Below are 26,414 nucleotides of genomic sequence, written 5' to 3' on the forward strand. Positions count from 1 at the left end.
CTCCCTTAAAAGAAGTCAATTACTCTGACATGAGGTCTCCAATTTTCTCTTTGATTTTGTGGTGGCTCAAGAGATTTTTCCCATCATGTGGACCCTGTGTTGGCCGTAATGAACTTACTGTATAGTAATGCAAACATATTTGGGATGTTATTTGGTTTTGTTTTACTATAAAGAAGCTAGCTGATATTTCTGAAAATTCTATTAAAACAGACTACAGAGGCACAACTAAAGTTTTAGGTGGAAATAATTTTAGTAGTCTATAAAACCCATGTCAGAGATGACACACTAGATATCTAAGCAAGAGGATGCTTAAAAATGTCATTTATGTTGAATAGTTTAAAGCAGTTTAGAGAAGAGTTCTTTGTTGTGCTTACTAGACAGATTCAATTTGGGATCCAAAATGAAGTTTTCATGTTAGTGTGATGAAATTAGCAGATACAGCATTAAACAAATTAAATACGTTACAACATTTCTTTCATGTAGTCAACTGACATGTGATGGTTTACATTTTGATTTGTACTGAGATCTGTACTGGTAGTCCATGACCAAGTGTTTAGCAACATGGACTGAAATGTAAATGGAAACTTCTCTTCAAATTTCTTATAGATTTCCAATAATAAATTTCACAAAGAGCTGCTTATCTTAAAACACACACACACACACACACACAAATAACCTGAATAGCTAATGTTTATGCCATAACTTCCTAACTAGAAAGGTAGTGTAGTATAGTGGAAAGAGACTGTTCAGGGAGCCAAAAGACTCCAGATCTATCTCCTGTACTTACTAGCTGTGTGACCAAGTAATAACCTCAATGGTCTTTATACTACTCACTGCAAAATAGCGACAAGAGTTCTAACTACTCATTTCACAGGACCAAATGAGATCATATATGTAAAAACACTTTTTTAACCTTAAAAAAACATTCATACTTATATGTATTTCAGTCAAGGAGAGGACACTTAAATAGAGACAAAAAAATCAACAAAGCTTTAAGAAATGCTATACTAATACCAGAAAATAAATGAGTTTAAAATTCCAATGGAAAAGTCAAGACCTTTTCATTTTGTTTCAGTAATTTAACAAATATATAGATTTTTGTTTCTTTTCAGTATCATCTTCATGAAAACTTAATCCAACTTCATCCAGAGTACTTTCTCAATCACTACGTTAACTCCTATAACTATCTCTAGAGAAATAGAACAAAATTTTCTGGATCACAGGAAACTTAAGTGAGGACGGTCTTTATTCTCATGCCTGTGGGGCTTACTGTGTGACTATGGGTAGGTCAGTCTTTTGGAGGAGCTTGTGTCTGTCTTTAAAAGGAAGGGATGACACAAAATTGCCTCGGAGGTGCCTCCCAACTCCAAATCTATGATCTGTATGCCTATGCTAAGGTGTTTTGTGTTCAGACTATTTAAGAGGGAGAGAGTTTGTAACATCTTTGCCTGTTTAGTTATGTGAAACCTCAGAGATGGAACAGGAACCCCTAAGAAAGTACTAGATTTGCTCCCTTTTGCTTTGACTTCCCCTCCAGTTTATTACTTCAAAATGCAGAATTGTCAGACAAGAAGAGTGAACACTTAGCAATGGAAACAAAACTTTACTTACAAGAATGACCCAATGACATTCCTTCTTGATAGTGAAAGAACAAAGGGAGAAACATTAATTAGGAAGAAAGCTTTGAGAGTCCTCTGCAGTATTAATATACCGAATCTTTCACTGCTGGTGATTACACCTGCTAAGTGTAGGATCCACCTGACCCAAACAATAAAACCTTTCATAATAGGAAAGACTGACAATAATCACCAAGAACAGATAGATGACAAGTATTCGTTCTCCTTTCCTGTTATGTGTGAGTAGAGCTAACAGAGGAAGACAAGTTTCCACTGCAGCAGTTCCTCAAGGATATAGGTAAAGAATGAAGGTACAGGGGTGGATTTAGGTTATTGCTGATGATTTATAGATGTATATGTAATTCAATGATAGAAACACTGACATCCAGGCACACTTAGGAGTAGTTTGAAGATTACAGTATTTTAACCAACAATAAGTAATGACAAGTGAAGTTCCTGGTCAAACACACACATCCATGCATCCCATGCATAAATACATATATACATGTATGTGCATATAAGTACGTATATGTGTGTACGTATGCACGTTAATTGAAAATGGAAATTAAGCCTTTGGGAGTTGAACATCAGCTGAAGGGAAGGGAACAAAAGCAAAAGAAATTTCTCAAATTATAGCTATTCAGGTTAACAGATGAAAAAAACTGGTACAGCTAGTCTGAAGGAAAATGGGACATTTCACAGAGAATATATTCCCAGGGTTCCTTGGTTCTAGAGTAGGAGGATATTACTGAGCATGAAGACTTTCTTGTGACATTGGTTCCATTTTTTTCCCCAGCCACCAAACAGCAGCCTGATTTCCTGTCCCAGATTTTTAGACTGTGTAAGTCTAAGATTCTCCTCAAGCTTTTTCTCTTTCATGTGGTCTGTGGTTGGGTTTATTGCCAATCTTTCCAGAACAGGCAGACCTTCTAGAGCTATGTTCTTCTGGGACAGCTTTTTAGAACCCACTGACTTTCAGGTGACGCTGCAACATTTGAACGAAAAATATTTTAGTGGAGGTTATGATATTGTTAAAGAATAAACTAGTTGTGACTGTATGCTGTATCTTGTTTTGTTTTCTATATCTTATAGATATTTTTTAAAAAACATATATGAAAATAACCTACACTCGAAGATAGGGAATGACCCATCATCAGAAGGCGTGAAACTTTGCCCCAGCAACTTACAGATACAATTCACTGTGGTGTAGTGGGTTTGTGATGTGCCTGAGTCACAGAGTTCCTCTACTGTTAAAATCACGGATCCCTCAATTGCCAAAGGAAAGAGGAAAAAATCCACCAATTCTGTTGAACAGAACAGAATTCCCCACTATTGTGCTAATACCGCATCACATCATGATAGTTCAGGGAATGTGATTCTTACAGTAAAACTACAATTGTAGAGCAAAAAAACAAGGTAAATTGCATTTCTCCTTTCATTAGAAAAGTCACTCAAAAGTTATGTTGTCTTAGATTTTGGAAATATCCTCATAAGCTTCTTTAATTTATTAACTGTCAGTTTCCTTAATAAATACGTACGGTTTTCAAAGAAGGAGCACAAGTCCTAGGCTGAAGCATATGGTGAACAGTAGCAATGAAATATCAGACAAATACTAACACAAAAGTTAACTAAATGGCCAAACCATAATGACTGACTTCAAAGTGGACAGGTTAGTGTTAGGAAGGTTTCCATTTTAACAATGCTCTAATTCTACCACATCTAAGAAAAACTGGGCATCATTTCATAGTGTTAAAGCGTTAAGCTGACAAACTTGTCAGAACAGCTTGTTCAAAGGTGGTGAGCTGGTAGAGCTAGTCTTAAAATCTCTTTTGTAAGAAAAATTACAAATTAATATTGCTTTAGGGGAGGTTCAAGAAGCCAAGACAAGGTAATTTTGGCTAGGAAGATAAGAGTTGTAGTTATATTTTTCTTATCAATCTTTATTTTCTCCCTAGCATACTTTTTTATATTACAGACCTTAAAAATGGATTCATATTAATTATTTTTACTTTTTTCCCCTCCTCGTTGATTAGTTTTTCAAAAGACATCACTACTACACAACCTCATTTCAAAATGAAGGCTTTTATCTGGACTCTAGGTGTACTATTCTTCTTATTAACGCCCACTGGACAATGCACAGGAGGACAGTCCAAAACCAAAAAAATAACCCAGCGGAGGTACCCTCGTGCGGCAGATGGTAGAGAGGAAGGAAAGAAATGTGGTTATACATTCCTGGTACCTGAACAAAAAATAACAGGGCCAATTTGTGTCAACACCAAAGGGCAAGATGCAGGCAACATAAAAGACATGATCACGAGGATGGACATAGAGAACCTGAAGGACGTACTCTCCAAGCAGAAGCGGGAGATAGATATCTTGCAATTGGTGGTAGACGTAGATGGAAATATTGTGAATGAGGTAAAGCTGCTGAGAAAAGAAAGCCGTAACATGAACTCCCGGGTCACTCAACTCTATATGCAACTCTTGCATGAGATTATTCGTAAGAGGGATAATTCACTTGAGCTTTCCCAACTGGAAAACAAAATCCTCAATATCACAACAGAAATGTTGAAGATGGCAACAAGGTACAGGGAGCTAGAGGTGAAATATGCTTCTCTGACTGATCTTGTAAATAATCAATCGGTGATGATCACTTTGTTGGAGGAGCAGTGCCTGCGGATATTTTCCAGACAGGACACCCACGTATCTCCTCCTCTTGTTCAGGTGGTGCCACAGCATATTCCTAACAGCCAACAGTACACTCCTGGTTTGTTGGGAGGTAACGAGATACAGAGAGACCCAAGTTATCCTAGAGATTTAAGGCCACCACCTGATCCTGCAACTTCTCCCACCAAAAGTCCTTTCAAGATACCTCCAGTAACATTCATCAATGAAGGTGAGTGAGTTACCCCAATTGCCATTAGAGATATACAGGGTAAGACTTTTATGGTTTACAGTGTAAGAATGTACATCACACAGGCAGAAAACATACCTTAATCCTTATTAGGATTCCACTATTTTTATTACTGTAACATATTTTGCAGTAGGTGTGGTATAGAAAGCTGTCCTAAAGGCCAGGAAGATCTGAGTTCAGGTTACAAAACTTCTCAGGACCACCCTCACCCCCTACCTCCCCTTTAAGACTAAAAGTTGAAGAGAACTTTTTACTCTAGCAGAAGATCCTTACTAGGCACAATCAACACCAGTCAAATTTCAGGTCTGGCCCCCCAAAAACCCCAAAAAACAAAGAACAACAGATGAATACTTGTCTATTTTGAATAGCAACAGCAAATTCAACTTGGTATATACATAACATGCATGAACTTCCCCCTTCCTACTCCCCCGCCGCCCCAAATCTTTATAGTTGAAGGTATTGATGTCAATTTTGAATGACTTCCACACTCTTTTCCCCAGTCTCCTTGCTTTCAGGACCCAGAGAACTGCTGGAAATAGTCACAATAACTGGTTTATGGTTGCAATCCATTATATTCATGTTCTCTAACTTCAACCAGGACCCTCCGTACTTTTCTTTTAATGATTCCCAACACATCATTCCACAAAAGATCCACAATTTTAAGCTGTCTTTGCTCTTTTTAAATCCCCATTTCCCACATGTCTTATTCTTGGCCCAAGATTTTGAGTCCAGCTTTACTGAAAATTGTATAGACAGAACACTGGACTAGGTATTAAAAGATCTGAGTCTGTGACTACTAGGGTGAGAGCTTAGGCAAATAAATTTATTTTTTAGGTCTAAATTTCCTCTTTTATAAAACGGAAATAATACCTTTAACAACTTCACAAAACTGTTACCATTAAGATTCATGTCAGGATATTTTGAAATTGTAAAATGTTAATATAAATAGTTGATTTTGTGATTTTAGAGCACTAGTCATGAGTCTTCCTAGTTTCCCATTTGCACCTTTAAGTCTGTATCTACACCAGCTTGTTTCCTTCCAAGGGTATCCTTTTCAAGGTTAAGCTTCCTACAGGTACATTTATTAGTATGAAAGCTCATGAGAATAGGTATTGTTCTGATTTTCGCACAGTGCCTAGCGTATTAAGTAGGCTTGTTGACTGATCAATCCAACCCTCTGGAATGGACAGGGCTCAATGAATAATAGCAAGTGTTTTTCTTTCTTTTTAAACTCTTTCTCTCTCTGAGATATCTTATCCATTCCTGTTACTTCAATAATAACTTGATTTGCATGACTCCCCAAATTAATTGAATTTACATACAATGCTTTAAAGTTAAGTGTATATCATTTCATTTGATCTTTAGAATAATTTGGTGAGGATAAGTGACAGTAAGTGATCAGGAAGCCAGTAAGCATTGGTGGAAGGGTCTGAATGTCCAATGACTAGTAGTTGGATCATAAAATAAACAAGTTAAATTAAAATAGAAGGAAAAAAACTTAATTTTTTAGAAAAAGTAAAGTTTGCTTTCAAGTATGTCATTCTAATAACATTATGACCTATTATTCTAGGTTGTTGCAACACAACAGCTGACCAAGCATAGACAAGTACGAAAGAAAAGGAAAGCCAATGATTGGTTAGGGAGTCTTCTTTTTCTGAAAATCTGGTACAGATTTCTAACAATTCAGTAACTCTATCCATTTCATCCAATATATATGAATATTAACTTTTAATTGCATTGATTTTTAAAAAAACTTTCTGTGGCTAAAATTCTCTGAATGTTTTTAAATGAATAATGTAAAAACACGTAGGATCACACAAAAAACTAATTATACTGAAATAAAATAATCAAAATATTAAAAATAAGTTGAAGGATCCCAAGTTAAGAATTCCTGGAGATTTATTAGGTTCCAGAGAAAATATTTAGTGAAATGCAAAGAGATAATGTAATTAAAAGCAATCGGACAGGCTTTGAGGTTTCATTTCTAAAGCTTTGAGCTTTAGAGTTATGATGCTAAACTTCAGATTATATTTATTCATGAATCCTTGAGTGTATGCACATGTATAAATGAATAAGATAAGTTATATAACAGGTTAATAGATAGGTTAGGATCAATCTTTGTAGATTAAACAAAGCACTTATATCCTTTATCATTCTATATTGAACAGCCATTTGGTTTTAGGTTTAATTTTTGTATTTTTAGGACAAAGAACAATTTCTTTCCATACGTATTCTCTTATTTTTCATTACGTATTAAGAAAGTAGAAATTATTGTAAATATAATTTAACACAGCTGTAATCAGACACGAACTTAATTTTTGAGGAATTATATAATCCAGGTAGAATGTTAATTTTAAAAATACAAAAAAAGATTCAGTAGTTGATCAATAATGAGGATGTTCAATATTTCAACAGTGCTCTAATCTATTAGCTAAGTTTCCTACCATTCATATAATCATAAGAAAAATGTTGACCAAATTAGTGTTGTTTGTTGAATTTACCAAATTCACAATTATCAAACAATATACTGTCTGTGAATGATTCTCTACCAAATGAGCAACTGAGGGGTTCCCTCTTGATATTTCAAAAAATACCATGTTTTTCCTATTACTATAAATATTAGTTTCTTTAGGCCAAGTTTCAAAGTTTTTGTTTGCTTTCCACTAAGATTTTAATATTGAAGTTATATAATTTAATTAGATGATTTTAAGTTCTTAAAGGAGGAAACTTTAATAATTTTTAATGTACAAAACATAATTAATAATATAAATTCTATATTTAAAAGGAAAACAGTTGTTTATCCAGTGAAGTAAATGTAAAATTTATATGACTTAAAATTTAAATGTATATTACTATGAAATGCCTTGGTTTAAGAATATGAAATGTTTAATAAAGTTAATATGGCCTGATGTAGTACCTTATCTGGAATTATTTCATAATAGGCTATAAGAATGACAGATATGACTCAAAAACCTCAAAATGAAATGAATATATTCAAAAGAGGGAAAGATAATATTTTAATACAGCATGCTATTAAAGGAATTACCACACACTGTAAATGAGGAAGCAATAACTTTCAGCAAAATATTTTTTTTTAGCAATCTGAATCATTCATATGGATAAAGTCAATCGAAGATGTTTTTGAGACTTGCTCATTCAGGATTAAGTCTATAAGTTCTCTTTAAATTGAATTAGCCCTCCCTCACTCAAATCAAAGTCAACTCCAAGTCATGTCCTCATTTCCCTGATGTCATGGTTCCCTTTGAAAACAAAGGACAAACATAACAACAACGTTTAAATTCAGTAAAATAGGCAAAAGAGTCCTACATACATTGGGTCAAGTGACTTGGACTCAAATTCTGACTCTTGCTTGTCAGTTAACCTCTTTGTCCTTCAGTATCAGTAAGCGAGGGATGATACTATGAACTACTTCATGTGCAGGGTTAGAAGCACTATATGAAATGTGAGCTAGTCTCATAATTATTCATTTTACAGAATCACAAAACTTTAGAGTGAGAAGGGAGATCATACTAAATTCCCTTGTTTTACAGATGGAAAAACTGAGGCCCAGAGATACAAATATTATAATCCCAAAACTAATTAGTGACAGAGCTAGATCCAATGTTGTTTTGTTTGGTTCTTGAGCTGTATCTTACTATATTTAGTTGGAGATATTTTTAATGTCAATCAGTGAGGTTTCTTAATCTTTAAAATAACTGTGTTGAATTGAATAATCCTCAAGTTCCTTTCAGGCTTGAAATCTAAATCCTATGATTCCCATTTTCTGTGAAAACTATGAAATCTTCTATCCCTCCTCTTTAGTTGAACCTGTATTCAAACAGGGTTATCTATTTGAGGGAAGTTTAAGGGAGAAGTACATCTTGGTCTCAGAGTTTCTGCATTTAGTTAGAGTTTCTTAAATTGCTTCCCTCAACCGAATAGTGGGGAAAAGTAAAATTCCTACTAAATATTCATCTGTTTATAATTCCACTTTTTTGGAGTAGTCATCTTTCCTTTCTTAAATTGTTTATTCATTTTCGTTTTGTATAATTCAGAAAGCACTGACCTTAATGGCTATTTAAAACATATTTGATGCCTCTGTTTTCTGTGTTATTCTAAATAGCAATGTATTATATGTTACTCTTTGTATACTTTGCATAGGCAAATAAAAAGAGCCAAACATCCACTCTAGGGTGGCTTGAAAGGAACTAAATCAAATTGCTAATTGTTTTAAAGACGTGCACTTTGCCAAATAATCTTTCTGAAACTTAAAAAAATTTATTTCCATGATCTACATATTTCAGGACTTTTTAGAATTCTAGTACTTTTTAATTTATGAGATAAAAAATAGAATTAAAAATCAAACAATCACATTTATTGACAGAAATTGCTAATTGTCAGAAATTTGTGCCAGTCAGTCAATTAGCATTTATTAAGTGCCTACTATGTGCTAGGTAGTTTGCTAACCACTAAATAATTGGAGAAAAAATTAAGTTTTCCTTATGAGTATGTCACTCCTTCACTCTTGCGTTGTTCTACAACAAATTTGGGTCTTATAAGTCCAAAAAAAGACTCTCTTGCTCTTTTTGCATCAACCAACCAACACTCCATTTCTTCCCTTTCCTTCTTTAAAAAGTTTTGTACTTGGAATGTCTCTGCTTCCTCACTTCCTATTCTCTCTTCAGCTCCTTACAATGTGGCTCCTGCCCCTGCCACTCTAAACTCTAAGGTCATTAATGATCTCCTAATCTATGGCATTTGCAGTCCTTATCCTCTTTCATCTCTTTGCTGTACTGGTGACCTTGCACTGCACTCCCTCACTCAAAACAAAGTCAAGTGCAAACCATGTCATCATTTCTCTGATATCATGGTCTTTGAAAATGAAGGACGAACATAGACAGACCTGACACTACTGACGACTAACTCCAGTTCAGTAATAAATAAACATTTATAAACTGTATATAACATTCATGGTGCTGTGTGAGGCATACAAACACAAACTCAAAACAATCCCTGGTTCTTTAACTACTCTTTGTGGTTCAAAGAGTAGGGGCTCAAGGTGGAGTGCTCCAGGAATCAACGCTTGGACCTGTGTTAATGAACACTTCTTAGTCTAAGTTTTATTAAATTTCCAGATGACACGAAGTTTAAAAAAAAAGAAAAGAAGGATATCACACAGAGGCAATTGTAGCAAGATGAAATTTAGTAGAGATAAATGTGCAATTCTATACTTGAAGGGTAAAAGAAATGGATGAGACATGGGGAGATGGCAGTTTTGTCTGGTGGACTACAGGCTGAACAGTGTGATGTGGAAGCCAAAAAGCTACTGCAATCTATTTTAAGAATCTTTTTATTCATCTTTTTAATATCATCCTTATTTCTGAAATATGCCCTTCCTCTTTTTCTCTTTCTAACAGCTATCTCTTGTAACAAAGATTAAAAAAAAAAGGCGGAAAAACCTTGGAAAGATCAAGTAACACAACAACAGCATCTAACAGGATATGAAACAACACAATATTAAGCAGCATTAGAGATGCAATAGTGTCTATCCCTAGACAGGTGCCAAAATAATCTTCTTAAAACACTGGTTTTAGACAAATTTCGACAAGTTAGACAATCACATCGGTCCCCTACCCAAGATACCCTACTGCCCATAGGGTAAAGGACAAATTTCTCTGTTTGACATTTTAAAAAGTTTCAGTGACTCATTGTTTGTGAAATGATTGGGCTGTGCTAGATCAAGTGTTCTTCATCAGGGGTTTGTGAATTAAAAAACTATTTTGTGACTATTTAAATATAACTGACTTCCTTTTTATTCATTAACAATGTGATTCTGAGAAGGGGTCCCAGAGGTGCATGACACAAAAAAAGTGAAGAGCCCTTGGGCTAGATGACTTCAAAGATTTTTTTCAGCTCTCCATCTGTGACAAAGATAACTCTCATGTTCATGGCACAGTCATTTTTTGGGTCTATCTGAGCTAGCAGGTAGCAATTTCCCCCTAAGATTTTACACAGTAGTTCATCACAGAGCTCGCATCACCTGTCACCTACACTATCATAATAGGAAGGAAGGAAACATTTATAAGATGCTTACTAGGTGCCAGACACTGAGCAAAGTACTTTACAAATACTGTCTAGTTAGAGCTTCCCAATAACCCTGGGAGGCAGGTGATATTATTATCTTCATATTATCGTTAAGAAAACTAAGGCAGAGAGAGGGTTAAGGGCTTGTCAGAGTCACACAACTAGTAAATGTCCGGGGTCAAATGAACTCTGGTCTTACTGACTCCAGGCCCAGTGTCCTATCCACTGTGCCATCTAGCTGTCTCCTTTTTAATTGGTTTCCTTGTCTCGTCTCTTCCCTTTTCCAAACTATCCTCCAAACTGCTTAAACGAGTTTCCAAAAGTGCAATTCTTAATATGCCATTCTCTCATTCAATAAATAGGAGCCATATTGCCACTGGGCTCCACTTTCATCATACAGTATTCCCCTTCTAGTATTCTGGTCAGCCAGACTGGCCATACTGCTGTTCTTCACACATTATTATTCTTCAACTCCAGTTTCTCCGCTTTTTATCCCATGCCCAGAATGTACTTCCTCCTCTCTTCCACTTCTTATTTCTTTCAAAAGTCACCTGAAGTACCACTTTCTACATGAAGTCTTTCCTGATATCTACTTCCCCCCAACCACTAGTTGTCCCTAAATATCAAGTATATATTTTGTATATACTTATGACTGGCTACATTGTCTCCTCTGATAGATGGTAAGCTCCCTGAAGGCAGGGTTTATTCATTATTGGTTTAATCCCCAGTTCCTTGCACAGTCAAGCAGGTACTACTTCAATGCTTTTTAGTTGAGTGATTTTTTAAGTATTCTGATACAATTAAGTTATAATATTATGCAAAAGAATTATTGTCCTCATATCCTACACAATAAGATGGGCAACTTCTGTCATGGCCAGGCTCTATATCTCTCCAAGATCCTAGGCACAGTGCTCTCCCTATTTGTTGCTGTTAATAAATATGCTAAAATGTGGCTGAATTTAGTCAACCAGCATTTACAAATGCCTATTATGTACCAGGCCCCGGGAATATATATATATGTATACACACACATATACATACATAGGTATGTATGTACGTACCTACGTATGTATGTATGTATGTATATATGTAGTTGAGACAATTCAGGCAATGGGAATATGTATGTGTGTGTGCATCTGTGTATAACATAGAAAAATAAATATAAAAATATCACACAGTCATTTTGGAGGGGTATATACATGTATATCTCTGGGTATGAATCATGAAGGATCTTTTGAAGGAGGTAGCATTTGAATTGACCCCTGAAAGAAATAAGGGATTCCCAGATGTGAATGTTAGGATGGATTTTCTGTTGGGGAGAACCAGAGATAGTGTCTGTCTTAAGGGAAGTTGCACTGAGTACTTATTATTTCTTTTTATATTTCTTTCCCTCTATAGTTTATGTATAGACTGGTGAAACAAAAGAGTAAGACAAAATAGTTGAAGGCTACTAAAATTTAGCTTACTGTGAAGACTTCAATAGTCTCCTATACCTATAATACACTAGGACTGCACCATTTCTAATGAATGTGTTTTTTTAGAAACAACTGGCTTTGGTGGGGACTAAACAGTATGACATATAGCATCCAAACAAAATGCTGAAGGGTTCTTATTAAAGTATTTTTATTGATCAGCAGGATTTATCAAAGGACTTGTTGACTATGAAAAATAACTATATCTGTCTCAGAGCTTAATGTTGGATTAGAACATGCCAAACACTACAATCTTGACTATTAAACAGAAATCACTCTACCTTGAACAGGCTAAATTTATTTCCTTAGATATTTCAGGTGATAAATACAGATTATGAGAAAAGGATAGCAAAAGATAACAAAAGAAATGAGGTGAAAAAGTAAGAAACTAAATGATAGCTTGGGCAGCTAAGTGACACAGTGGATAAAGGGGATAAAATCTGGAAGACTCATCTTCTTGAGTTCAAATCTGTTCTCACACACTTACTAGCTGTGTGACCCTGAGGAAGTCACTTAACCCTGTTTGCCTCAATTCCTCATCTATCATATGAGCTGGAAAAGGAAGTGGCAAAACCCCCCAGTATTTTTGCCAAGAAAAGCCCTAATGGGGTTACAAACAGTCAGACATGACTTAAACAACTGAACAACAACAAATGATAACTTTAGGAGAAAATCTTGTACCTTCTTTGTAACAAATAGTGTAAAAGTTTTGTTCAGAATAATGATGCAAAATTAATTTTCAACAAGGATGCCCCTGAGACCAAAAAAATAAAGTAAAATAAAAATTTAAAAATGCAACATGAGACAGTTTCACTAAAAATACTAAGCTTAGCCAAGATTTTCATTTAAACAGAAATCTGGGATATCATTAAAATTATATATGAACACTGATTAGATTGCTTATTGGATGCCAAGAACAGAAATACAAAACTGAGATAAGGAATATTGACTAGCCCCAAGGGGTTTGTCTATCTACTAGAAGGGAAAGTCCAACAGAGCTAAAAGTAGGCAACATCATACAGTAAAATCAATAGAAATTATAAACCAAAGTGCCATGTGAGAAGATATGGAGGAAAGGTCACTGAAATATTGTGTACGATTGCTGGCAGGGCAGGAGGGCAGAGGGAGAGCAAGGGTTGTCACATAACTAAGAGGCAGAATATGTGCTGGGCTCTTATGGAAAAAGTCAAACAAAATGCCAAGTCCTCCTTTAAGGATGACTTGTTAAGAGATGAGCTGAGAAGCAAAGACCTTGGACTAGCAACTTTATCTGCAGAATTACAGTTCTCTGATTTAAGGAAGACCTAGTTTAATGGCAGAAGAGAAATTTGAGGATGATGTCAAATTTATAAAAAGAGAGAGAAGCTTAGATTTCTGCATCAAAACAAAATGCTACATTTACACTTTTTTCTCTGTAATGATGTCACTGCCACCTCTTTGGGATTGTATTTGAGCTGCTAGAAAATCGTAAGACTTTTGAGATGGAAGAGGTCTTTGTGATCATTTAAACTCAAACTGACTTCTTTTACAAATATATTTTGTGTTTATTTATGTGTAGTATGTATGTTATTTCTCCATACAGAATGTAAGCTCCTTGAAGCCAGTGACTATTTTGTTTTGGCTTTGTATACCTAGGAAGTACCTAGGAGAGTACAAGTTAAATGCTTATTTAGTAGTGACAGATTACAGATAAGAAATAGCAGTGAAAAGATATGCCAAAGGTCACAAACATTGCGGGAGAGCGAGAATTAAATCCTAGGTCTTCAAACACTCAATCGAATTTTTTCCCACTATACCCTAGTGGTTCACGCATATGAATTCTCTTGATACCGAACAAATTAGTAACAAAAGAATAACAAAAAACAGAAGACTGAAAACTTTTAGTTTGCCTTGCTGAAAACACAAGCAAACAAGAAGCTAAAAGATTTAATTAGGCTTCTAGTGTAATGATTTGGAGTCAAAAGACCTGGGATCAATCCCAGTCTTACCACTTAGTAGCTGTGTGATTGACCTACCTCTTCTCAACTTCTGTGAGATGCAGGTAGCAATACTTTATATTACCTACCTCAATAAATAGTTTCAGAATATTAGGTTGACTGTATGTGGAGTATTATAAAATAGAAACAATCATCAGGGCAACAAATCTAATCTCTCAAGAATGACATTGTTAAAATCTATGCATTTCTTACCAAGAAATCTCTTATCTACTCCTGGTTCACCCTTCTACATAAATGCAGAAACTGAATGAAATGAATGTCCAAAGTTACACAGCAAATTGATGTGGACACTGGATATGAATGAAAAAATCCTCAAGCATTATAGGCCAAAATAGGATTACAAAAATAAACTTTTATAAGGACATGTTAAAAACATGCTAAAGACACATGAATATTTCTTGTATTTTCTGGCTAAAGGAAGAATGATGTATTCAGTACTAATTTTAATTGTTATGTTTTCGATTGGGGTTTCCAAAAAAAAGTTCTGTAGAACTTTGTTCAAGCCAAGTCAATCTAACAGATATGAAAGATGCAAACAAATTTCATGCAAAAATTCAGATTCAGAATCGTCTGAAAAGAAAACCTTGCACATGCACTAAAATCTTAGTGACTCAGATTCAGTCTCTACAAGCCTACCACAAACTGAGTACCTAATGCATGGTAAACAAAGGAATGATATGGTTCAGATACCTGGTCAGTACTTAAAAGTTCCTTTTGTTTAACAAAATTGTGAAATATTCATGTGAGTATAACGGATATTGAAGCAAAAGAAATTCATTAAAAATAGCTGATATTTTTTAAGAAAGGCCAAAGATCATGTGGAAAGAATTATATTTATGTATAAATAAATAACAACAATTGAGACTTCATGTTGAGACATTAGTAGGGTAGAAAATAATATAGTTCTCAAACGGGGAAGATTAAAATGTCCTTTTCTTTGCTATACTACATTGGAAGTGGCTTTTCTTCTGAAGACCAAAAGCTAATCAATTTATAATAATAAATTTCATATGGTAATTTCATATGGCTCCAAAGTCAGAAATAAACATTCTACAGAAATTCTACATAAAATCAATTTTGATGGAATATATCTATTGCTCCCCAAATGATTTACCTTAATCTATATTATTTAATGATTTAATCTATGCTTATCAGAGATAGTCTTATTCTGACACTTCACTGTAAAGTGGAGGTGATCCTTGGTTATCAAGTTCCATTGAGAGTCAAGTTTAAAGCCTAGTAGATTCCACCCTTTTGGAAAGGTTTCAAATATGTCCTTCACAATGTGCTCAGGATGCTTTCTAAGAATCAGTTCAGTAAATATGCAGAGGCACATCAGCAATAGACTGGGCACTTGGTGATACAAAATGCCCTCAGTACTATGTGACCTCTTCTCCTTCTGCACTGATGGTGGCAGAGTACATGGAAAGGGTTCAGACAGTGCTAAGAAATCATACAACTTTTAAACTATCTAAAAACTGTTATTATTCTAAATGTGAGCTACCTGTCCAATGACCAACCTGTGGACTAGATGGACGCTGAGGTCCCTTCCAACTCTAAAATTCTGTGATTCTGTGTGGACATACTGCTGGAGGAGTTGAATCATATCAATCTTGGTATTCTTTCTATAAAGGAAACCAGAAGAAAGAAGGAAGTTGCAGCTAAATGAAAGAATGGGTGCCAGGTAGTCCTTAGTGAAACAAAGACAGAAGTTGACAGAGTTAAGTTTTATCAGACAGGTAAAAGCAGTAAGAAAAATGATTTCATTGGATATCTGGTCAACTTAGATTGAAGTAATGGTTTGGAAAATGCATTATGAAAATAACTGCAGTCTATTCTACCAATACTGAGTAGTAGGAAGACAACATTTAGGATGAAGATTTTAAAAATTCTCTAACAAACCTGATACAATTTCCCAAACTAAATCAACATATATTCTGATGCTTGGTAACTTCAATGCAAAGCTGGGAAAATGTAAGGACATGAGAAATACGAGAAAGTATGTTATAGGAAAAAAGGAATCAAAGTACTCACAGATTTATAGATTACAGAGAAATCTCATATTTTCATATTATGAACCTCTCTCTAAGAAAAAAAAACTGGCTGGTATTAGATATAATGAAGATGAAACGATTTTAGAAAAAAAAACTGAGAGAAAAATCCTTGTTCCTGATGAGGGAGTTATCCCTGAAATACTTGTTTGTATAGTCAAATCACCAACTTACTAGGGTAAAGATCAGAATCAGTAAAAAGTAGGAAGAATAATAGATACAATGTATAAATGATACAATTTTCAAAACTGAACTACTAAAACCAGTAATCAGTGATTAAAAACAGGAAATCAATATCAGAAGTGGCACTGACATTATAGTAACATTCAGATGTTTAAACAACACAAATCTATCATAACAATAAAATAAAGGCCTCAGAAAGTCAGTTGGCTAACTGCATTTATTAAACACCTATTATGTACCAAGCATTGTGCCAACGTTAAAGATACACAAAAAACCAAAAACATGTTTCCTTGCCCTCAAAGACCTCCCATTTTAATGGAGAAATAAACATGCAAACAAATATGCATATATATACATAAAACACATGTAGAACAGATGAAAGTAAATCTCACAAGTAGTTGAAGGTTATAGGAGACCAGAAATGGACTCTTAGAGGTGGTTAGATTTAAGTACTGAATTATAAGGAATGAGTAAGGTTAAAGAAAACTGGAAAGATAGGAAGGGGCAAGGCTATAAAGGGCTCTAAATGCCAAACAGAGCATTTTAGATTTGATCCTGGAGACAAAAGGCAGTCAGTGGAGTTTATGGAGAGAGAGGAAGAGAAAAAGGGAGAAAGGAAAAGGGGGAGGGTTAGGGAAAGAGGGGAAGAGAGAGTGTTTGTATGTGAAATACATGATCATATTTGTTCTTTAAGAAGGTCCCTTGGAAAGCTGAATGGAGGATGTGGGGAAAGATGAGGTAGAAAGACTAACAAGAAGGTTATTGCAGTAGCTTAGGTGTGAGATGATGAGGGCTAGCACCAGGGTGGCAATTGTAGAAGAGGGGACTTATACAAGAGATATTGAGAAGTTGGAAATGACAAAACTTGGCAACAGACTGGATCTTCGGAGTGAGTACACAAGAGGACTTAAAAATGGCACTGAGGGTTAGGCCAGGGTGACTGGAAGGACTGTGGAGTCCTCAATAGTGAGGAAAGTTGGGAAGATGAGTGGGTTTGGAAAGGGGGAAGATAAGGAGTTCTCTTTTGGATATGTTGTTTGAGATACATATGGGATATCCAGTTTGAGACATCCAAAGGGAAGTTTGTGATGTGAAACTGGAACTCAGGAGAGAAACTAGGGCTGGCTATATAAATCTGAGATTCATCTGCAAAGAGATGGTAACTGAAACCTATGGGAGCTGAGATCACTAGTCAAGATAGTAGAGGAAAAAGAAAGGAGGGAGATATGGTTAGTGAGAATAACCTAAATTTAGAACAGCAAAGAAGATGGGAGGAGTGGCTAAATAGGTAGAAGGAAAACCAAGAAAGAGTAGTGACATGAAAACCTAGAGATGTGTCCAAGAGAAGAGACTGATCAACACTGTTAAATGTTGAAGAGATGAAGGATGAGGTTTAAGAACAAATCAATGGATCTGACCATTAAAAGATCATTGGTGACTTTGGAGAGTGAAGTTAAACAGAATAAAGAAGCTAAAAGCCAGACTACAAAGGCTTTAAGAGAGTGAGAGGAAAGAAGTGGAGCCACCTAGTAGAAGTAGTACTTTAAAGGAGTTTCACTAATAAGGGAAAAAAAAGTATGAAAATTAGCAAGGATGGTCGGATCAAGTGAAGGTTTTTTAAGGATGGGTGAGACATGGATGAGGATGTAGGTAGCAGGGAAGGAGTCAGTACATAGAAAGATTGAAGATTATTTTTTTTAAAGTACAGACTTTTTTTTTTCCAGTTCTAAATTTTCTCCTTCTCTTTATTCCTTCCCTGATTCAATGAAAAAAGCAAGAAAGACTGAAAATTAAAAAGTGGAGATAGAGCACACAATCTGCTGAAGAAGACAAGATGAGACCAGGGATGCATATAGAGCAGTTCACTTTGGCAAGAAGAGCCAGACCTTCAGAAGAAATCAGATGAAGGAGGAGATAGTGAAGGGAGATATCTGAATGAAGTGAAATGAGGAAAAATAGGGCTCTTTGGGTGAATGGCCTAAATTTGGTTAGTGAAATATGAAGCAAGTTCTTTAGTTGCATGGAGGAAGGGGGAAGGCACCAGCTCAGAGAGAAGTGCTGTGTCAGGATTGAGGACATAAGACAAGGATTGACTAGAATAATCACTGAGTGAGTACAGAGGCCAATTCATTAGGGAGATGTTAAAATTGATGGAGTTAAGGCTTATTTCAAATTAGGTAATTACTTTTTCAGTCATAGCAACCTATGAGACATACTTCTAAATTACAGCTACCCATATTGTGGAAGGAATACTTATTCCTCATGTCCTTTGAAAACAAAACCTCATTCTCATTGAAATCAGTTGTGAAAGAGCCCATATTCTGCCTTATTTAAGGTGAATCTACTTCAGTAGAAGTTTTCTGATTGCTATGGATATTCTCTCTAATGGTTATCACTACAATCTATTCATGATTTCTCATCCTGCTGGAATCTGATCCATGTCCTTTCATAACTAGTTTTTACAGGAGGTTGGCATATCATGCCAGGGGCCTTTTGATCTTATGTCCTTTTTATGTGTTATTCGTGGTAAGGGCTGGACCAGATGGTCTGAGGTGCCTTCCAGCTCTAATATTCTCTAAATCTAACAGTTTAGTTTTTCATATTTATCTCACATTGACAAATCAACAACATGAAAACCTTTCTAATAATAATAAAAACAGAGAAATTCAGAATTTAGAAGGACCTTAGGTAACATTTTATCTATTCTCTTTAGATAATTAGGAAATGAATTCAATGAAGTGAAGCAACAAACCTAATAGAAGCAAAATAAAGTTTATAAATGAGGAAAACTCATGGTGACCTAATGACAGAGGATAAATAAAAGTACATTTCTGGAGAATATTCTCTGACTTGATGTTAAGAATGAATTGACATTATTTTAAATGCTTCTTGAATGGCAACATCTGAGTTATTCTGCAACAAATGAAAATATTTGAGGGTTCTTCAAAAATCTCTCCTGGGAACTGGGCAATGGTAAGTTTTGTTTTTCCACCCCAAGAAAGAACCCAATAACAAGGAATCTAAAACTACAACCACACTATTCCAATACTGGAAATTAATAGGAATGAAGAAGGAACCACAGATAGTAAAGAGTTACTTAAAGGCCTACAGACAGTAACACTTGTACAAAATTCTCTAGAAGTGGGCTAAAAAGGAACCAAATTATTACAACACAGTTTGTATAAATTAGTAAACACTTATAAAAACAGTCTCTACCCTTTCAATCAAATGGAGGAGATACCATCTATACAGATAGACATAGATAAGACACACATATACACACACACAAAATGGAAAGTCATCTTAGTGCAAAAGATTTTACTAAGTAAAAGTTGGAAAGGAGGGTAGCATGTGACATGGCCAGACAAACTTTAGGAAAATCACTCTGGCAGCTGGGTGGAGGATGGTTTGGAATAGGGCAAGAACAGAAGTAGGAAAACTGAATGAGGAGGCTATTCCAGTAGTTCAGGATAAGAGATGCTGATGGCCTAAATCAGGAAGATGGCTGTGACTGGAAAGAGGAGACATAATAAAGAAGAGAAGTTGTGGAGAAAAAAATAATAAAATGTAGCATCTGATTGAAATAATTAATGCAAAGTATTTCATAATCCAATGAATCATGATCATGACAGCTTATGGTTACTTTAAAATGTAGCACCAAATGAATGTTTTTAAAGAACTTAAAAGTAAAAGTTGATCAGAGTGGCAGAATTGTTGATTAGAAATTGTCAGTTACAAATTTTTGAGTAATATATGACTTCACAGAATCATATATTTGGAGCTGGTGTAACTGGACCAGGCTATCATAGCCCATGTCTCCATGATGCTGTCAAGGATCTTGGAGGCTTTTATATCCAAACCTCTCAACTCAAAGATGAACAATTTGATGCCTGAAAGATCAAGTGCCTTGCCCAACGTCGCACGAGTAGTAACAGAATACAGACTAATTCATAATTCAACCTCCGGTCCTCTGGAAACAGAACCTCATTCATTCTCTTCTCTTTGTTCCCCCACAAAATTCTCCCCTCTTCCAAACTTCCCTAAGGGTTCTACCATCCTTACAGGCACCCAGGCTTGTAACCTCAGTGTCAACACTCATATTTATCACATGTATTGAAACGTGGATGCCACATTTTCTTTCCACTTTCACAATATCTCATATACACACAAGTATACATGCACAAATACATTTAAAAAAATATATATATACACACACACACACATATGTGAAAACAGAAAGGGCAATTCTATATATTTACACACACCCACACCCACACACGAGTGCTGGCACTTATTACCTTACACCTTGGCATTCCTGCCTCAAGTCTTTCCCTATTCTAATCCATTCTTCCCTCAGTTGTCAAAGTGATTTTCCTAAAGTCTGAAAATCATACCCTCCTTACTCAATAAGCTCTAGTGGCTTCCTATTGCCTCCAGGATCAAAGTCTTCCCTACTAAGTAGCTTTTAAATCTCTACACAACCTAGCCCTTCCTACCTTTCCTGTCTACTTCTTTTTAATTCCCTCTCATGTCCTCAGCAACACAGTGACACTGTATTCTTGTTCTTCCCACCAGACACTACACTTCATTCCATGTCTGCAATGCTCTCCCTTTCCACCCTTGCTTTGTGGGGTTCCTCAAAACTCATCTTAAATCTTACCTTCTGCAGAAGGCTTTCCCTTTGGAAATTAAATTCCATCTCCTCTCTCTATTTTGGACGTACATAGTCGTCTCCCCCATTAGGATGGGAGCTTTTTGAGGGCTGGGACCATTCTTTTGCCTATTTTTATATCGCCAACATTGGCATAGTGCCTGGCACACAGCAAAAACTTAGTATGTACTTATTGACAAATTCTAAATTTAACATTTTTTCTATACAGGTACAAACATCTCTGATTATGAACCTTAATAGAAATGACAAAAATGGTGTTAATGACTGAAAAAGTAGATGCATTTTGTTTTTTGATCTGAATATATTTTATATTTTCTGAATTTGGTGATGGACTGACATTACAAAAAAAAAAAACAACAAAAAACCTGCTTCATTAGGCCAGTCTCTTATCACCTCTTCCCTGGACAACTGCATCAACTTTTTCATTGGTCTCCCTTTCTAAAGTTTCTCTTCACTCCAATCCATCCACCCAAATGCAGTCAAATTTATCTTTTCTAAAGTACAAGGTCTGATCAACTCCCTTCATCCCATTCAATAATCTCTAGTAGCCTCCTAATCATAGCAAGATCATATGCAAACTCTTAGATTTGGCATTTACAGCTCTTCATAACAAGGCCCAATTCATTACTCATCATTCCTCTCCACATACAATCAAATCCAACCTAACAATCCAATATTCCACCTCTCATCCTGTGTCTTTACAGACGAAGTCCTCGCTCCCAACCTGACCTGGAATACACTCCCTTTTCATCACTGTATCGTGGTATCTCTAATCTCCTTCAAGACTCAGATCAATTACCATCTTCTTCATGAGGTCTTGAGTGGCCCCTCAGTTATTAGGCTTTACCTGCCATGGTTACCCTGTATCTCTTTTGTATGTGTATTCTGCTTATACCTACATATATATATGTGCACCATCTCTGTTGATTGATTTAAGTTCTTTGAGGGCAGGAACTCTTTTGTTTTTGTCTTTGAATCTGTAATATCTGGGAATTCAGCCAGCACAAAGTAGGCAATTAATAAAGGCTTCTTGGTCAATAGATTCCACTGCTGAAGAGTATAATATAGCCTCCTATTTTCTACTGTACAAACCTCAGTCTTCTTTGCCTTTCTGTTTCCATCATCACCACCCTCATTGTCCTCTGCATAACTGACACATAGGAATCTGTTTTTCACGCTCTTCTCTTCAGTCAGTATCCAATCTTGAAAGGCTCATGTCAAGCCTTAGCCTTTCCATTCAAAGCCTTTCTCAACTTCTCTTACCCATGAGTACTTCTTACCTACTCTCAAAGGTAATGAGAAGAGGGATTATATAGACTAGAATCTGTTTATTTTCTTATTTTATACGTCTAACCAATTTTGCTTCTCCAAATCTATAGCAAACCCTTTGAGTAAAGCTATTATATCTTATACTTATTCTGTACTCCATGTATGGGAAGAGACCCTAAGTTACCATTTATTGACTGATTAAAAAGAATATTCCTGGATTGCTTAATTCCCTGGCTAGTGAACTTCTACTATACCACACTGCACATCTGCTAGCTGACTGAAATAAATGAAAACCATTTTTACTGCCCAATATAAGGGCTAAATCCAACATTTTATATGCCCTAACATCTTACTTTCAAATCCTTTCACCTCAACATAGAATTTGCACTACTGTTCATTTTACTCTATTTTAGTCTCTTATCCAGTTTTTCAAATTCTTTCTATCCCTTTCCTTCTTCATTTGTGATCACTTACTTTAGAACCCAGATACCTCAAACATCTCCTCTGACACCTTCAATCTTTATCTGGGTTTCCCTTTCTGTATTAAGAAACAGATTTTTTGCCACAAGCTTCAAAAACTAGTAATGGAAAAACTTATGATCATGTCTACACAAACAAAACTATAAACTTGCCAAGACTATAGACTATAAAAATGCAAAGGAATATTTTGAGATAAAAAAATATCTCTTCCATCTATTTCTCCAACATGACCTAACATAGTGCCTTATTTAATAATAGCAAAATTTTATGTAGTTCTTTAAGGTTTGCTAAGCATTTGGGGTATCTCATTTAACTCTCACAATTTATTATCTCTAACACTTAGTAAAAGAAATGGAAGGCACAGGGAGGTCAACTGGCTTCCTATGGTAAAGGAATAGAATTTCAATCCAGGTTTCTCCTAATGTTCAGTGTAACAACTCTTCTTTGTATTTGTGCTCAATAAATGTTTAGTCATAACTTTGGAGCTAAGAGGTTTTAGACATTATTTGATGAAATCTGTTTATTTTACTGATGAGGAAACCTGGCAGTGGTAGAATGGTGACCAGAGCCCAGGTCTCAACTTCCTGGCTAGTGATCTTCTACAGTAATACAAGATATATTAATAAAAGTAAAACCATTTACATTATATAGCAAAAAGGGATAAATTTATTCCATGCTCTTCATACTCTTCTTTCCCACAAACCTTCATTTTGTTTTTAAGAATCTCTCAGACTTAAAAGAGCACAAAATCCACACAGAAGGTGACATGCGTGTATAAAGGGTTATAAAACTTGTTGACCTCCTGCTTCCTCTCTTCCCTTTCATCTGGACAGTGGTATAGATAGTTTGAATGCCACAGCAGAGAATTCCAGAATAATATCATAAAGAGGCGTAACAAAAAACTTCCAGTAACTTGATGCTTCAGAGTGAGGGTTTGGGTTGGGGAGGGGAAGTACTGATAACAATCGCGGGCTTTTAAAAATTTCTGTTACTATAGCAATTTACAGGGCATGGGGCATTTTCATCTGTTATATAAAACTAAATACAGAGGAAAAGAACCTTAGTAGAAACTGTTAACACAGTGCTTCATGATAATGATTTTTAACTTTTATTCTAGTTGTAACCAATTGTTTTAAAACCACAGGACCTTTCAAAGACTGTCAGCAAGCCAAAGAAGCTGGTCATTCTGTTAGTGGCATTTATATGATCAAACCTGAAAACAGCAATGGGCCTGTGCAGCTGTGGTGTGAGAACAGTCTGGATCCTGGAGGCTGGACTGTTATTCAAAAAAGGACAGATGGGTCAGTCAACTTCTTCAGAAACTGGGAAAATTATAAGGTAAATAAGAGCATTCAGAGTTTGGGGGAATCAGGCAGCATATTTTTTGTAATAATGACCATTCTGTGGCATAATCAAGAGGCATGTTTTAAAAATAATTACTTATTTCCTACCTTTTATGTGACACTGACATTTATCAAATTCATATGCCTGTTAATTCAGTTTCTGATAAGTTAAAATTATAATTGAGAAAAAGAACTAGAATAATAAGTAAGAAAGAGCTCTTTGTTTCATCTCTAAAGAGACATAACACATGCCATCTTATTTACAAGTTCACCATAACCTTTGTGTCACATAGGAAAAGAGTAATGACATATTAAGTATTAGATTTCCTTACCCAGTACTTTGACATATTGTTACATTATCCTCACTTTTTTGTGTAGTATATACAATACAGTCTTTCGTAGTTTAAGGAAAAGATTAACAAAAACCCTACAAAAAATTGAAGAATTATATCCTGTCTTATGACTACTTACTTTAAAGAAACATTTAATCTCCTCTACACCTCTGACAACAAAATGACTGAATGTATTTTAGCTTATATTTTCCAATAATATAAAATAAAATAAAATGTTTAGTTCATTCCAATTTTATTCTTGTTTTTAAAATTGGATCATTTCAGAAATAGAAAAGTTTGAGTCACTAAAAAAAAATGTGGAAATTTCCAAGTTTTGTGGATTATCACAAACAATAAGGAAATGTAATAAAGAGGAAAATAGTCCACAAATGGAACTCCTTTGGAGGTACTTAATTTAAAATATTAAGAAAACTTTTGCCAAATCCTACATACAACCTAGTTGTATACTCTACAAACATTCAACAATGAAGGTTAATGCCTTGCTTATATAGGAATATAATTTGGTTCACTTTGCAATTATGATAATAGAAGAAAAAGAATACCATTTCATCTTTTTATATTAATAAATTCCCTAATGCCTAGTACTAACAAATGTATTATTAAGTAGACAAACTTAAACACACTATTATGCTATGCTAAATATCCTGGTTCAAGTTAAATGGTTAAAATTTTTTTAAGTTAATTCCAATTTAAGGATATAAAAGTTTGGTAAAGAGATTAAACAAAAAGGAATTTGTTCTAGGCAAAAGATAGCAATGCACCAAACTAAATGGTACATCACATGAATGTCATTAGGTCCCACACTGTGTTCTAGAGAAGCAAAAAGTTTTCGAGGAAGAAGGTGTATTCACCAATTAATTTTCTTAGTAGTTCTGAAGAGAGTTCAGAAGAAAAATTTTAAACCATACTCATACTGTTTTACCGGTAGATATTAAAGGCAGCTGTGTCAATCCCATCCTTGCTCACACTTCCCACCCTTACTTTTCTTTCTTCTCTTTTCCTCCTCAACCTCAGTTATAACTACACTAGTGGAGGGAGTACCTGTGTGGATGTATTCAAGGAAATCTGAGGTTTGGAAAAGTGTAATATACCTACAATTTATACATGTATAGGTGCTATATATACATATACACACACATATATATATATGTATGTATAATTGTGCATTATTTACTAACAGAAAGGATTTGGAAACGTTGATGGAGAATACTGGCTGGGCCTGGAAAATATCTATCTGCTCACTAATCAAGATAATTATAGGCTGTTAATTGAATTGGAAGACTGGAGTGATAAGAAAGTCTATGCAGAATATAGTAGCTTTCGCCTGGAGTCTGAAAACGAATTCTATAGATTACGTCTGGGAACTTATCAAGGAAATGCTGGGGATTCTATGATGTGGCACAATGGCAAACAATTCACTACGCTGGATAGGGACAAAGATATGTACACAGGTAAATTGTTTTATTTCACGATGCATAGAAAAAACAGTACCTGATATAGACTCTGACAGCAGTATCATCATTTTCTTCTAGGTGTCCAACTGGAACTTTGCTTTGAAAGCCTAGGCTATGGGACAGAATTCAGTAGAACGCCAGGCCCTCCTGACCTCTCAAAAATTTGAGCTTAGATTAATGAGATTCTCACTTCTGAGTCCTGAGGCACAGGTTCCAAGAACAACAAGGTTCCAATGGCTAATTCAGATAAACAGGGTTTCTTTTCCAGAAAAGGACAGTCCCAAGTTACCCACTTAAAACAAGAATGAATAGAGGTAGTTTTATGTAGAACTACTTGTGCCCTTAATTACAGTTCTTGAGGCATAGGCAATTTAAGCTATCTATCAGCTTATCTGTGTTTAAAGCATGTCTACTGTGCATATACACATAGAATCCTATAGTCAAGAACAATGAAAGTTTTCAGCTGCTATTCCACAAAAGCAAGAACTTCAAAACGAACTTTCTCAAAGTCTAATTAGCTTCTAAT

The 26,414-nt window shown here is 35.3% G+C and overlaps 2 protein-coding genes across 8 annotated transcripts in view; one reads left to right on the forward strand and one right to left on the reverse strand.

Moving 5' to 3' along the window:
• The window catches only part of RALGPS2 (Ral GEF with PH domain and SH3 binding motif 2), a 254,358-nt gene that overhangs the window by 57,146 nt on the left and 170,798 nt on the right, over nucleotides 1–26,414 (reverse strand). The gene's annotated exons all lie outside the window — the stretch shown is intronic.
• ANGPTL1 (angiopoietin like 1) overlaps nucleotides 1–26,414 on the forward strand; it is a 33,218-nt gene that overhangs the window by 3,816 nt on the left and 2,988 nt on the right. The window contains exons 2-5 of one of the 2 annotated variants that reach the window (XM_072648545.1): nucleotides 2,709–3,032; nucleotides 3,650–4,512; nucleotides 23,883–24,076; nucleotides 25,615–25,885. In XM_072648545.1, the coding sequence (XP_072504646.1) occupies nucleotides 3,690–4,512; nucleotides 23,883–24,076; nucleotides 25,615–25,885 (1,288 nt within the window). In that variant the 5' untranslated portion in view covers nucleotides 2,709–3,032; nucleotides 3,650–3,689. The remainder of the gene's footprint in view (nucleotides 1–2,708; nucleotides 3,033–3,649; nucleotides 4,513–23,882; nucleotides 24,077–25,614; nucleotides 25,886–26,414) is intronic. The other variant, XM_072648544.1, reaches the window with a different exon arrangement.

This window comes from Notamacropus eugenii, chromosome 2, assembly GCF_028372415.1.
Source record: "Notamacropus eugenii isolate mMacEug1 chromosome 2, mMacEug1.pri_v2, whole genome shotgun sequence".
Classification (NCBI taxonomy): Eukaryota; Metazoa; Chordata; class Mammalia; order Diprotodontia; family Macropodidae; genus Notamacropus; species Notamacropus eugenii.